The sequence below is a fragment of the Coregonus clupeaformis genome, chromosome 34, assembly GCF_020615455.1.
Source record: "Coregonus clupeaformis isolate EN_2021a chromosome 34, ASM2061545v1, whole genome shotgun sequence".
Classification (NCBI taxonomy): Eukaryota; Metazoa; Chordata; class Actinopteri; order Salmoniformes; family Salmonidae; genus Coregonus; species Coregonus clupeaformis.
Genome location: NC_059225.1, coordinates 3,127,941 through 3,139,097, shown reverse-complemented (window position 1 = coordinate 3,139,097; position 11,157 = coordinate 3,127,941). Strand labels below are relative to the sequence as shown.

General features: G+C 41.0%; 1 protein-coding gene across 3 annotated transcripts in view; it reads right to left on the bottom strand.

The window, feature by feature from the left end:
- The window catches only part of LOC121549634 (cytoplasmic protein NCK1), a 196,585-nt gene that overhangs the window by 89,890 nt on the left and 95,538 nt on the right, over positions 1-11,157 (bottom strand). For 2 of the 3 annotated variants that reach the window (XM_041861412.2, XM_041861413.2), the window contains exon 3: positions 714-954. In XM_041861412.2, the coding sequence (XP_041717346.2) occupies positions 714-939 (226 nt within the window). In that variant the 5' untranslated portion in view covers positions 940-954. Of the gene's footprint in view, positions 1-472; positions 562-637; positions 955-11,157 lie in introns of those variants that run through there. The other variant, XR_005996848.1, reaches the window with a different exon arrangement.

Sequence of the window (11,157 nt, the reverse complement as noted above, 5' to 3'; positions counted from 1 at the left end):
CGGGTCCGTGCACGCTATTCCAGATATCTTTACCTCTGAATAAACTGCCTTATATTATACAATTATCCACCTTGTCCAAAAGTCTCTACTTGGTCTCCGTTCTCCAGTAAACTTGTTTTATCAACAACAGCCGAGCCTGTCCTAATGTATCTAAGGTAATTGATTGATGAACGGTTCACGCCTGATGCCCTCAGTTGCCCTTCGTGCCCACTCCCATACCCTATAATTCAGTATTTCTTTGTGACTCATTTGTATCCAGGCAGACCAGAACAGCCACATCCCTGATTGGCAGATGAGTGGCAACCCTGATTAGAAGCACCTGCTGCTCATTGGTTGCTCACCTGTGTTCCCTATAAATGCTGTTAATAAATTAAAAAGATTTGTACCTAAACACTGAAGAAGGCTGCAAAGCTGAAACGTCTGTGTACAATATCCCTGATGTAGTGAAAATAATTGTTAAAAAAGAACAAAATTAAGCTTTATGCGGACCCATTACGCCTTTTTATTTATCTGAATTGCCGGGTTTTACGGACCAACCACACTTCTGGGAGAGCTCCTTTCCTAGTGTGTCTAAGGTCAGGGTGAGGACAGTTTCTGACCTAGTGTGTCTGAGGTCAGGGTGAGGACAGTTTCTGACCTAGTGTGTCTAAGGTCAGGGTGAGGACAGTTTCTGACCTAGTGTGTCTGAGGTCAGGGTGAGGACAGTTTCTGACCTAGTGTGTCTTTGAGGTTCTTGACGATGGATGCCTTCCTGGCGCTGTTCTTCCTCTCGACGTAGTTGGAGGGCACGAAGCCGGTCTTGTTGGTGGCGTTGCGGACCCTCCACCAGGACTTACTGTCGTCCAACAGCCACAGCCGCTCGTTCTTCTTAATGTCCAACTCCTGGTCCTGCTGAGCCAGGTAGTCAAACTTGGCGATGACTATCACCTCTTCCGTCATCTTGGACCTCTGGACCTGGGGAGCGAGAGAAGGCATACTGTTTAGATATGTTAAAGGGACACACAGGCCCTCAGAGAACCCAATCACCTCTTCCGTCATCTTGGACCTCTGGACCTGGGGAGCGAGAGAAGGCATACTGTTTAGATATGTTAAAGGGACACACAGGCCCTCAGAGAACCCAATCACCTCTTCCGTCATCTTGGACCTCTGGACCTGGGGAGCGAGAGAAGGCATACTGTTTAGATATGTTAAAGGGACACACAGGCCCTCAGAGAACCCAATCACCTCTTCTGGCATCTTGGATCTGGGGCAATATTATACAGAGCATTCGGAAAGTATTCAGACCCCTTGACTTTTTCCACATTATGTTAAATTACAGCCTTATGCTAAAATGGATTACATATTTGTTCTCCCTCATCAATCTACACACAATACCCCATAATGACAAAACAAAAACAGATTTGCACAAATGTATAAACAATAAAAAACGGAAATATCACATTTACAGTATTAAGTATTCAGACCCTTGACTCAGTACTTTGTTGAAGCACCTTTGGCAGTGATTACAGCCTTGACTCTTCTTGGGTATCACGCTACAAGCTTGGCACAGCTGTATTTGGGGAGTTTCTCCCTTTCTTCTCTGCAGATCCTCTCAAGCTCTGTCAGGTTGGATGGGGAGCGTAGCTGCACGTGCTCTCCCCACAGCATGATGCTGCCACCCCCATGATGCTGCCACCCCCATGATGCTGCCACCCCCATGATGCTGCCACCACCATGATGCTGCCACCCCCATGATGCTGCCACCCCCATGATGCTGCCACCCCCATGATGCTGCCACCACCATGATGCTGCCACCACCATGATGCTGCCACCACCATGCTTCACCGTAGGGATGGTGCCAGGTTTCCTCCAGACGTGACGCTTGGCATTCAGGTCAAAGAGTTCAATCGTGGTTTCATCAGACCAGAGAATTTTGTTTCTCATGGTCTGAGAGTCTTTAGGTGCCTTTTGGGAAACTCCAAGTGGGCTGTCATGTGCCTTTTACTGAGGAGTGGCTTCCGTCTGGCCACTCTACCATAAAGGCCTGATTGTTGGAGTGCTGCGGAGATGTTTGTCATTCTGGAAGGTTCTCCCATCTCCGCAGAGGAACTCTGGAGCTCTGTCAGAGTGACCATTGGGTTCTTAGTCACCTCCCTGACCAAGGCCCTTCTCCCCCGATTGCTCAGTTTGGCCGGGCGGCCAGCTCTAGGAAGAGTCTTGGTGGTTCCAAACTTCTTCCATTTAAGAATGATGGAGGCCACTGTGTTCTTGGGGACCTTCAATGCTGCAGACATGTTTTTGGTACCCTTCCCCAGATCTGTGCCTCGACACAATCCTGTCTCGGAGCTCTACGGACAATTCCTTCGACCTCATGGCTTGATTTTTGCTCTGACATGCACTGTTAACTGTGGGACCTTATATAGACAGGTGTGTGCCTTTCCAAATCATGTCCAATCAATTGAATTTACCACAGGTGGACTCCAATCAAGTTGTAGAAACATCAAGGATGATCAATGGAAACAGGATGCACCGGAGCTCAATTTCGAGTCTCATAGCAAAGGGTCTGAATACTTCTGTAAATAAGGTATCTGTTATTTATTTTTAATAAATGTGCAAACATTTCTAAAAACCTGTTTTCACTTTGGCATTATGGGGTATTATGTGTAGATTGATGAGGAATTTTTTTTATTGTATCAAGTCAAGGGGTCTGAATACTTTCCAAATGCACTGTATATTACCATAAAAATAACTTGTAACGTTACTATATCTTAGCTAGATCTTAGGTAGATCAGCTTTAATATTGCAGATAGATTGTAACTTCCATCAATGTAATTGTCTGCATCACTTCCAATCCCCCATGTTTGTTTATATATATATATATATATATATATATACACATACATACACACACACATACACATATATATATATATATATATATATACACACACACACGTATCCTTTAAAATAATATTTCCCTTTATTACTTTCCAACCCCACCACCCCTTCCCTAATTGTAGTAAACTAGTGAACAACAATGCTTAGGCCTCTACTTCCAGTCAATTTTACAATAATTCTATTTTGTTTGTTTTTACTCCTGAACTTCCTCCGATCATTTTCATGATGTCCATCTGGTTTGCTTCTATATGCCATATCTTTCTAACTGTGCTCTTTCACAAAAGCTCTCAACCTATAACCTATATACTTATTATGGACACAGTATGCTTTACATTAGTTATCTTGTTGTTATTAGTTGTTGTTAGTTGTTATTAGTCCCATCCTTCAGCTCCATTCAACACCTCCCATCTATCTCTTAACACCATCCATATTGGATTTCTATTTGCCATATATTTTTCAACTGTACTTTGATGTTTCACAAAAGTTTTGAACCCTTCTATTCTCATTGTTTCTACAGATTGTGAATTGAAAATAAACATTTTTGCTAAAAGTATTATTATGTTATTGATCGATTGACTATGACTTTTCAGATCACCCAGTAATGCTATCTGCAGGGTTAGCTCCAGGTAAATATTGCAATCCTTTAGCCATTCCTGGACCTGTGACCAAAAACAAGCTACAAATGGACAGAACTAAAACAAATGATCTAATGATTCTGTCTCTTCGCAGCCAAATCTGCAGAGCTGGGAAGATTGTATCCCCCATATCAATAACATTCTATTGGTAGCAAGAATTTTGTATAATAATTTAAATTGAAAAATTCTAATTTTTGAATCCGGTGTCGTTTTGCGTGTCAGTTCATAAACACTATGCCATGGAATCGGTACGTCAAAAATCTCTTCCCAACTATTTTGCAATCTATATGGGACGGCTGTCAATCCTTTGGTCCTTAAATGAAACTGGTATACTTTTTTTTATTTCTTTAACCAATTATGTTTTTTAATGCAGGGCCAACAGACAAGTTCCTCCTTCCACTTTCCTTTTTTGCTGCAATTATTTGGTTTTAATTTTGGGTAGAGCAGACATTTCCATATTTTTTTGTTAGCTGCATGTGCAACATTTTATTTATTTATTTTACCTTTATTTAACTAGGCAAGTCAGTTAAGAACAAATTCTTATTTACAATGACGGCCTACACCAGCCAAACCCGGACCACGCTGGTCCAATTGTGCGCCGCCCTATGCGACTCCCAATCACGGCCGGTTGTGATACAGCCTGGAATCGAACCAGGGGGTCTGTAGTGACGCCTCAAGCCCTGAGATGCGCCACTCGGGAGCCTAACATAACTCCACCAGTCCTACGTATGATATCATTTACGAAGATAAGTTCTTTTTTTTTTTATTCAAAAAATAATTGTTTTTTATCAATTAGTATATTTGAGTTTAACCACAATATTTGTTGCGTTATTTGTTCTGTCGTTTCTGGAGGATTCAATTGAAATTGCAACCAACTTTCTATGGCTTGTTTTAGAAAGTGATATTTGGGAGATTATTTCCTTTTCAAATAACTGAAAGTGAGAGGTTGTTATCTGAATAAAGGGAAAAAGGCCATTCTTGAACATGGGGTGAGAATCTTACTAATTTGCTAGAGAACCAGTTCGGATTTAAGTATAACTTTTGTATGACTGAAGCTTTTAGTGATAGGTATAATTTAATATTTAATAATTTTTGTCCTCCGAATTCATATTCATTATATAAATAGGCCCGTTTAATTTTGTCTGGCTTGCCGTTCCAAATCAAATGGAATATATTTTTCTCATATAATTTAAAAAACTGTTCGCTAGGCTAAAGAGTTTTAATCAGGGTGATTTTTCCACAAATTGACAGGCACCCACCTTTCCATGGTAGCAAGATCTTATCTATTTTTGCTAACTTTCTATTAAAATGTATTGGAGTGAGATCATTTATTTCCTTTGGGATATGTATTCCGAGTATATCCACATCACCATCAGACCATTTTATTGGTAAACTACTTGGTAATGTAAAAAAATCTATTTTTTATTGATCCAATACGTAATATAGTACATTTGTCATAATTTGGTTGTAATCCAGAGAGTTTAGAAAATGTATCTAGATCCTCTATGAGGCTGTGGAAGGATTCAAGTTGCAGATTTAAAATAAATAATGAATCATCAGCGTACAATGACACCTTTGTTTTTAAGCCCTGGATTTCTAATCCCTTGATAATATTGTTGGATATGATTTTAATAGCTAACATTTTGATGGCCATAATACAGTGAGGGAAAAAAGTATTTGATCCCCTGCTGATTTTGTACGTTTGCCCACTGACAAAGAAATGATCAGTCTATAATTTTAATGGTAGGTTTATTTGAACAGTGAGAGACACAATAACAACAACAAAATCCAGAAAAACGAATGTCAAAAATGTTATAAATTGATTTGCATATTAAATGAGGGAAATAATTATTTGACCCCTCTGCAAAACATGACTTAGTACTTGGTGGCAAAACCCTTTTTGGCAATCACAGAGGTCAGACGTTTCTTGTAGTTGGCCACCAGGTTTGCACACATCTCAGGAGGGATTTTGTCCCACTCCTCTTTGCAGATCTTCTCCAAGTCATTAAGGTTTCGAGGCTGACGTTTGGCAACTCGAATCTTCAGCTCCCTCCACAGATTTTCTATGGGATTAAGGTCTGGAGACTGGCTAGGCCACTCCAGGACCTTAATGTGCTTCTTCTTGAGCCACTCCTTTGTTGCCTTGGCAGTGTGTTTTGGGTCATTGTCATGCTGGAATACCCATCCACGACCCATTTTCAATGCCCTGGCTGAGGGAAGGAGGTTCTCACCCAAGATTTGATGGTACATGACCCCGTCCATCGTCCCTTTGATGCGGTGAAGTTGTCCTGTCCACTTAGCAGAGAAACACCCCCAAAGCATAATGTTTCCACCTCCATGTTTGACGGTGGGGATGGTGTTCTGGGGGTCATAGGCAGCATTCCTCCTCCTCCAAACACGGCGAATTAAGTTGATGCCAAAGAGCTCCATTTTGGTCTCATCTGACCACAGCACTTTCACCCAGTTCTCCTCTGAATCATTCAGATGTTCATTGGCAAACTTCAGACGGGCATGTATATGGCTTTCTTGAGCAGGGGAACCTTGCGGGCGCTGCAGGATTTCAGTCCTTTATTTATTTTATTATTTTATTATTTTATTTCACCTTTATTTAACCAGGTAAGCCAGTTGAGAACAAGTTCTCATTTACAACTGCGACCTGGCCAAGATAAAGCAAAGCAGTGCGATAAAAACAACACAGAGTTACATATGGGGTAAAAAAACATAAAGTCAAAAATACAACAGAAAATATATATACAGTGTGTGCAAATGTAGCAAGTTATGGAGGTAAGGCAATAAATAGGCTATAGTGCAAAATAATTACAATTAGTATTAACACTGGAATGCTAGATGTGCAAGAGATTATGTGCAAATAGAGATACTGGGGTGCAAAAAGAGCAAAATAAATAACAATATAGGGATGAGGTAGTTGGGTGGGCTAATTTCAGATGGGCTGTGTACAGGTGCAGTGATCGGTAAGGTGCTCTGACAACTGATGCTTAAAGTTAGTGAGGGAGATAAGAGTCTCCAGCTTCAGAGATTTTTGCAATTCGTTCCAGTCATTGGCAGCAGAGAACTAGAAGGAATGGCGGCCAAAGGAGGTGTTGGCTTTGGGAATGACCAGTGAGATATACCTGCTGGAGCGCAGACTACGGGTGGGTGCTGCTATGGTGACCAATGAGCTAAGATAAGGCGGGGATTTGCCTAGCAGTGATTTATAGATGGCCTGGAGCCAGTGGGTTTGACGACGAACATGTAGTGAGGACCAGCCAACAAGAGCGTACAGGTCACAGTGGTAGTGTATGGGGCTTTGGAGACAAAACGGATGGCACTGTGATAGACTACATCCAATTTGCTGAGTAGAGTGTTGGAGGCTATTTTGTAAATGACATCGCCGAAGTCAAGGATCGGTAGGATAGTCAGTTTTACGAGGGCATGTTTGGCAGCATGAGTGAAGGAGGCTTTGTTGCGAAATAGGAAGCCAATTCTAGATTTAACTTTGGATTGGAGATTCTTTATGTGAGTCTGGAAGGAGAGTTTACAGTCTAACCAGACACCTAGGTATTTGTAGTTGTCCACATACTCTAGGTCAGACCCGTCGAGAGTGGTGATTCTAGTCGGGTGGGCGGGTGCCAGCAGCGTTCGATTGAAAAGCATGCATTTAGTTTTACTAGTGTTTAAGAGCAGTTGGAGGCTACTGAAGGAGTGTTGTATGGCATTGAAGCTCGTTTGGAGGTTTGTTAACACAGTGTCCAATGAAGGGCCAGATGTATACAAAATGGTGTCGTCTGCATAGTGTATCACCAATTGTTTTCTTGGTGACTATGGTCCCAGCTGCCTTGAGATCATTGACAAGACCCTCCCGTGTAGTTCTGGGCTGATTCCTCACCATTCTCATGGTCATTGCAACTCCACGAGGTGAGATCTTGAATGGAGCCCCAGGCCGAGGGAGATTGACAGTTCTTTTGTGTTTCTTCCATTTGCGAATAATCGCACCAACTGTTGTCACCTTCTCACCAAGCTGCTTGGCGAATGGTCTTGTAGCCCATTCCAGCCTTGTGTAGGTCTACAATCTTGTCCCTGACATCCTTGGAGAGCTCTTTGGTCTTGGCCATGGTGGAGAGTATGGAATCTGATTGATTGATTGCTTCTGTGGACAGGTGTCTTTTATACAGGTAAAAGCTGAGATTAGGAGCACTCCCTTAAAGAGTGTGCTCCTAATCTCAGCTCGTTACCTGTATAAAAGACACCTGGGAGCCAGAAATCTTTCTGATCGTGAGGGGGTCAAATACTTATTTCCCTAATTAAAATGCAAATCAATGTATAAAATTTTTGACATGCGTTTTTCTGGATTTTTTTGTTGTTATTCTGTCTCTCACTGTTCAAATACACCTACCATTAAAATTATAGACTGATCATTTCTTTGTCAGTGGGCAAACGTACAAAATCAGCAGGGGATCAAATACTTTTTTCGCTCACTGTAAATAGATATGCCGATAGTGGACAACCTTGTTTTACTCCTCTTGACAGTTTAAAACTTTCTGAGAAATAGCCATTGTTTACTATTTTACACCTAGGGTTACTATACATGATTTTAACCCATTTTATAAGAGATTCTCCAAAATTGAATTGCTCACAGCATTTATATACAGTTGAAGTCGGAAGTTTACATACACCTTAGCCAAATATATTTAAACTCAGTTTTTCACAATTCCTGACATTTAATCCTAGTAAAAATTCCCTGGTTTAGGTCAGTTAGGATCACGACTTTATTTTAAGAATGTGAAATGTCAGAATAATAGTAGAGAGAATTATTTATTTAAGCTTTTATTTCTTTCATCACATTCCCAGTGGGTCAGAAGTTTACATACACTCAATTAGTATTTGGTAGCATTGCCTTTAAATTAGGTCAAATGTTTCAGGTAGCCTTCCACAAGCTTCCCACAATAAGTTGGGTGAATTTTGGCCCAGTCCTCCTGACAGAGCTGGTGTAACTGAGTCAGGTTTGTAGGCCTCCTTGCTCGCACACGCTTTTTCAGTTCTGCCTACACATTTTCTATAGGATTGAGGTCAGGGCTTTGTGATGGCCACTCCAATACCTTGACTTTGTTGTCCTTAAGCCATTTTGCCACAACTTTGGAAGTATGCTTGGGGTCATTGTCCATTTGGAAGACCCATTTGCGACCAAGCTTTAACTTCCTGACTGATGTCTTGAGATGTTGCTTCAATATATTCGCAATTTTCCTTCCTCATGATGCCATCTATTTTGTGAAGTGCACCAGTCCCTCCTGCAGCAAAGCACCCCCACAGGATGATGCTGCCACCCCCGTACATAACGGTTGGGATGGTGTTCTTCGGCTTGCAAGTACCCCCTTTTTCCTCCAAACATAACATTTACATTTAGATTTTAGTCATTTAGCAGACGCTCTTATCCAGAGCGACTTACAGTTAGTGAGTGCATACATTTTCTTTTTTTTCATACTGGCCCCCCGTGGGAAAAGAACCCACAACCCTGGCGTTGCAAACGCCATGCTCTACCAACTGAGCTACACGGGATAACGATGGTCATTATGGCCAAAACAGTTCTATTTTTATTTCATCAGACCAGAGGACATTTCTCCAAAAAGTACGATCTTTGTCCCCATGTGCAGTTGCAAACTGTAGTCTGTCTTTTTTATGGCGGTTTTGGAGCAGTGGCTTCTTCCTTGCTGAGTGGCCTTTCAGGTTATGTCGATATAGGACTCTTTTTACTGTGGATATAGATACTTTTGTACCTGATTCCTCCAGCATCTTCACAAGGTCCTTTGCTGTTGTTCTGAGATTGATTTGCACTTTTAGCACCAACGTACGTTCATCTCTAGGAGACAGAACGCGTCTCCTTCCTGAGCGATATGACGGCTGCGTGGTCCCATGGTGTTTATACTTGCGTACTATTGTTTGTACAGATTAACATGGTACCTTCAGGCATTTGGAAATTGCTCCCAAGGATGACCCAGACTTGTGTAGGTCTAAAAAAAATGTTCTGAGGTCTTGGCTGATTTCTTTTGATTTTCCCATGATGTCAAGCAAAGAGGCACTGAGTTTGAAGGTAGGCCTTGAAATACATCCACAGATACACCTCCAATTGACTCAAATGATGTCAATTAGCCTATCAGAAGCTTCTAAAGCCATTACATCATTTTCTGGAATTTTCCAAGCTGTTTAAAGGCACAGTCAACTTAGTGTATTTAAACTTCTGACCCACTAGAGTTGCGATACAGTGAATTATAAGTGAAATAATCTGTCTGTAAACAATTTTTGGAAAAATTACTTATGTCATGCACAAAGTAGATGTCATAACCGACTTGCCAAAACTATATATTGTTAACAAGACATTTGTGGAGTGGTTGAAAAGCTAGTTTTAATGACTCCAACCTAAGTGTATGTAAACTTCCGACTTCGACTGTATAAACTCCAATCATACTTTATCAAATGCCTTTTCAAAGTTTGCTATGAATAGCAGGCCTGGTTTCCCATATTTTCCATAGTGTTCTATTGTTTCCAGTACTTGCCTTAAATTATCTCCAATGTATCATCCACATATTAAACCTGTCTGATTACAATGAATAATATTCGACAATACCTTTTTAACTCTATGTGCTATACATTTTGCTATAATTTTTGCATCACAACACTGAAGTGTAAGGGCCCTCCAATTTTTTTAATGGACTGGATCTTTATATTGTATCCTGTTTCAGTAATAATGAAAATAGACCTTCTTCTTGAGTGGCTGATAATCTACCATTTACATAGGAGTGGTTAAAACATGCTAATAACGGTCCTCTGATTATATCAAAAAAGGTTTGGTATACCTCGACTGGTATGCCATCCAACCCTGGAGTTTTCCCGGACTTAAAGTCTTTAATTGCATCCAGAAGTTAATCCTCTGTAATTTCACCTTCACATTAGTCTTTCTGTATGGCCGTTAATTTTACATTATCAATAGAAATACAGTGGGGGAAAAAAGTATTTAGTCAGCCACCAATTGTGCAAGTTCTCCCACTTAAAAAGATGAGAGAGGCCTGTAATTTTCATCATAGGTACACGTCAACTATGACAGACAAATTGAGAGAAAAGAATCCAGAAAATCACATTGTAGGATTTTTTATGAATTTATTTGCAAATTATGGTGGAAAATAAGTATTTGGTCACCTACAAACAAGCAAGATTTCTAGCTCTCACAGACCTGTAACTTCTTCTTTAAGAGGCTCCTCTGTCCTCCACTCATTAGCTGTATTAATGGCACCTGTTTGAACTTGTTATCAGTATAAAATAAACCTGTCCACAACCTCAAACAGTCACACTCCAAACTCCACTATGGCCAAGACCAAAGAGCTGTCAAAGGACACCAGAAACAAAATTGTAGACCTACACCAGGCTGGGAAGACTGAATCTGCAATAGGTAAGCAGCTTGGTTTGAAGAAATCAACTGTGGGAGCAATTATTAGGAAATGGAAGACATACAAGACCACTGATAATCTCCCTCGATCAGGGGCTCCACGCAAGATCTCACCCCGTGGGGTCAAAATGATCACAAGAACGGTGAGCAAAAATCCCAGAACCACACAGGGGGACCTAGTGAATGACCTGCAGAGAGCTGGGACCAAAG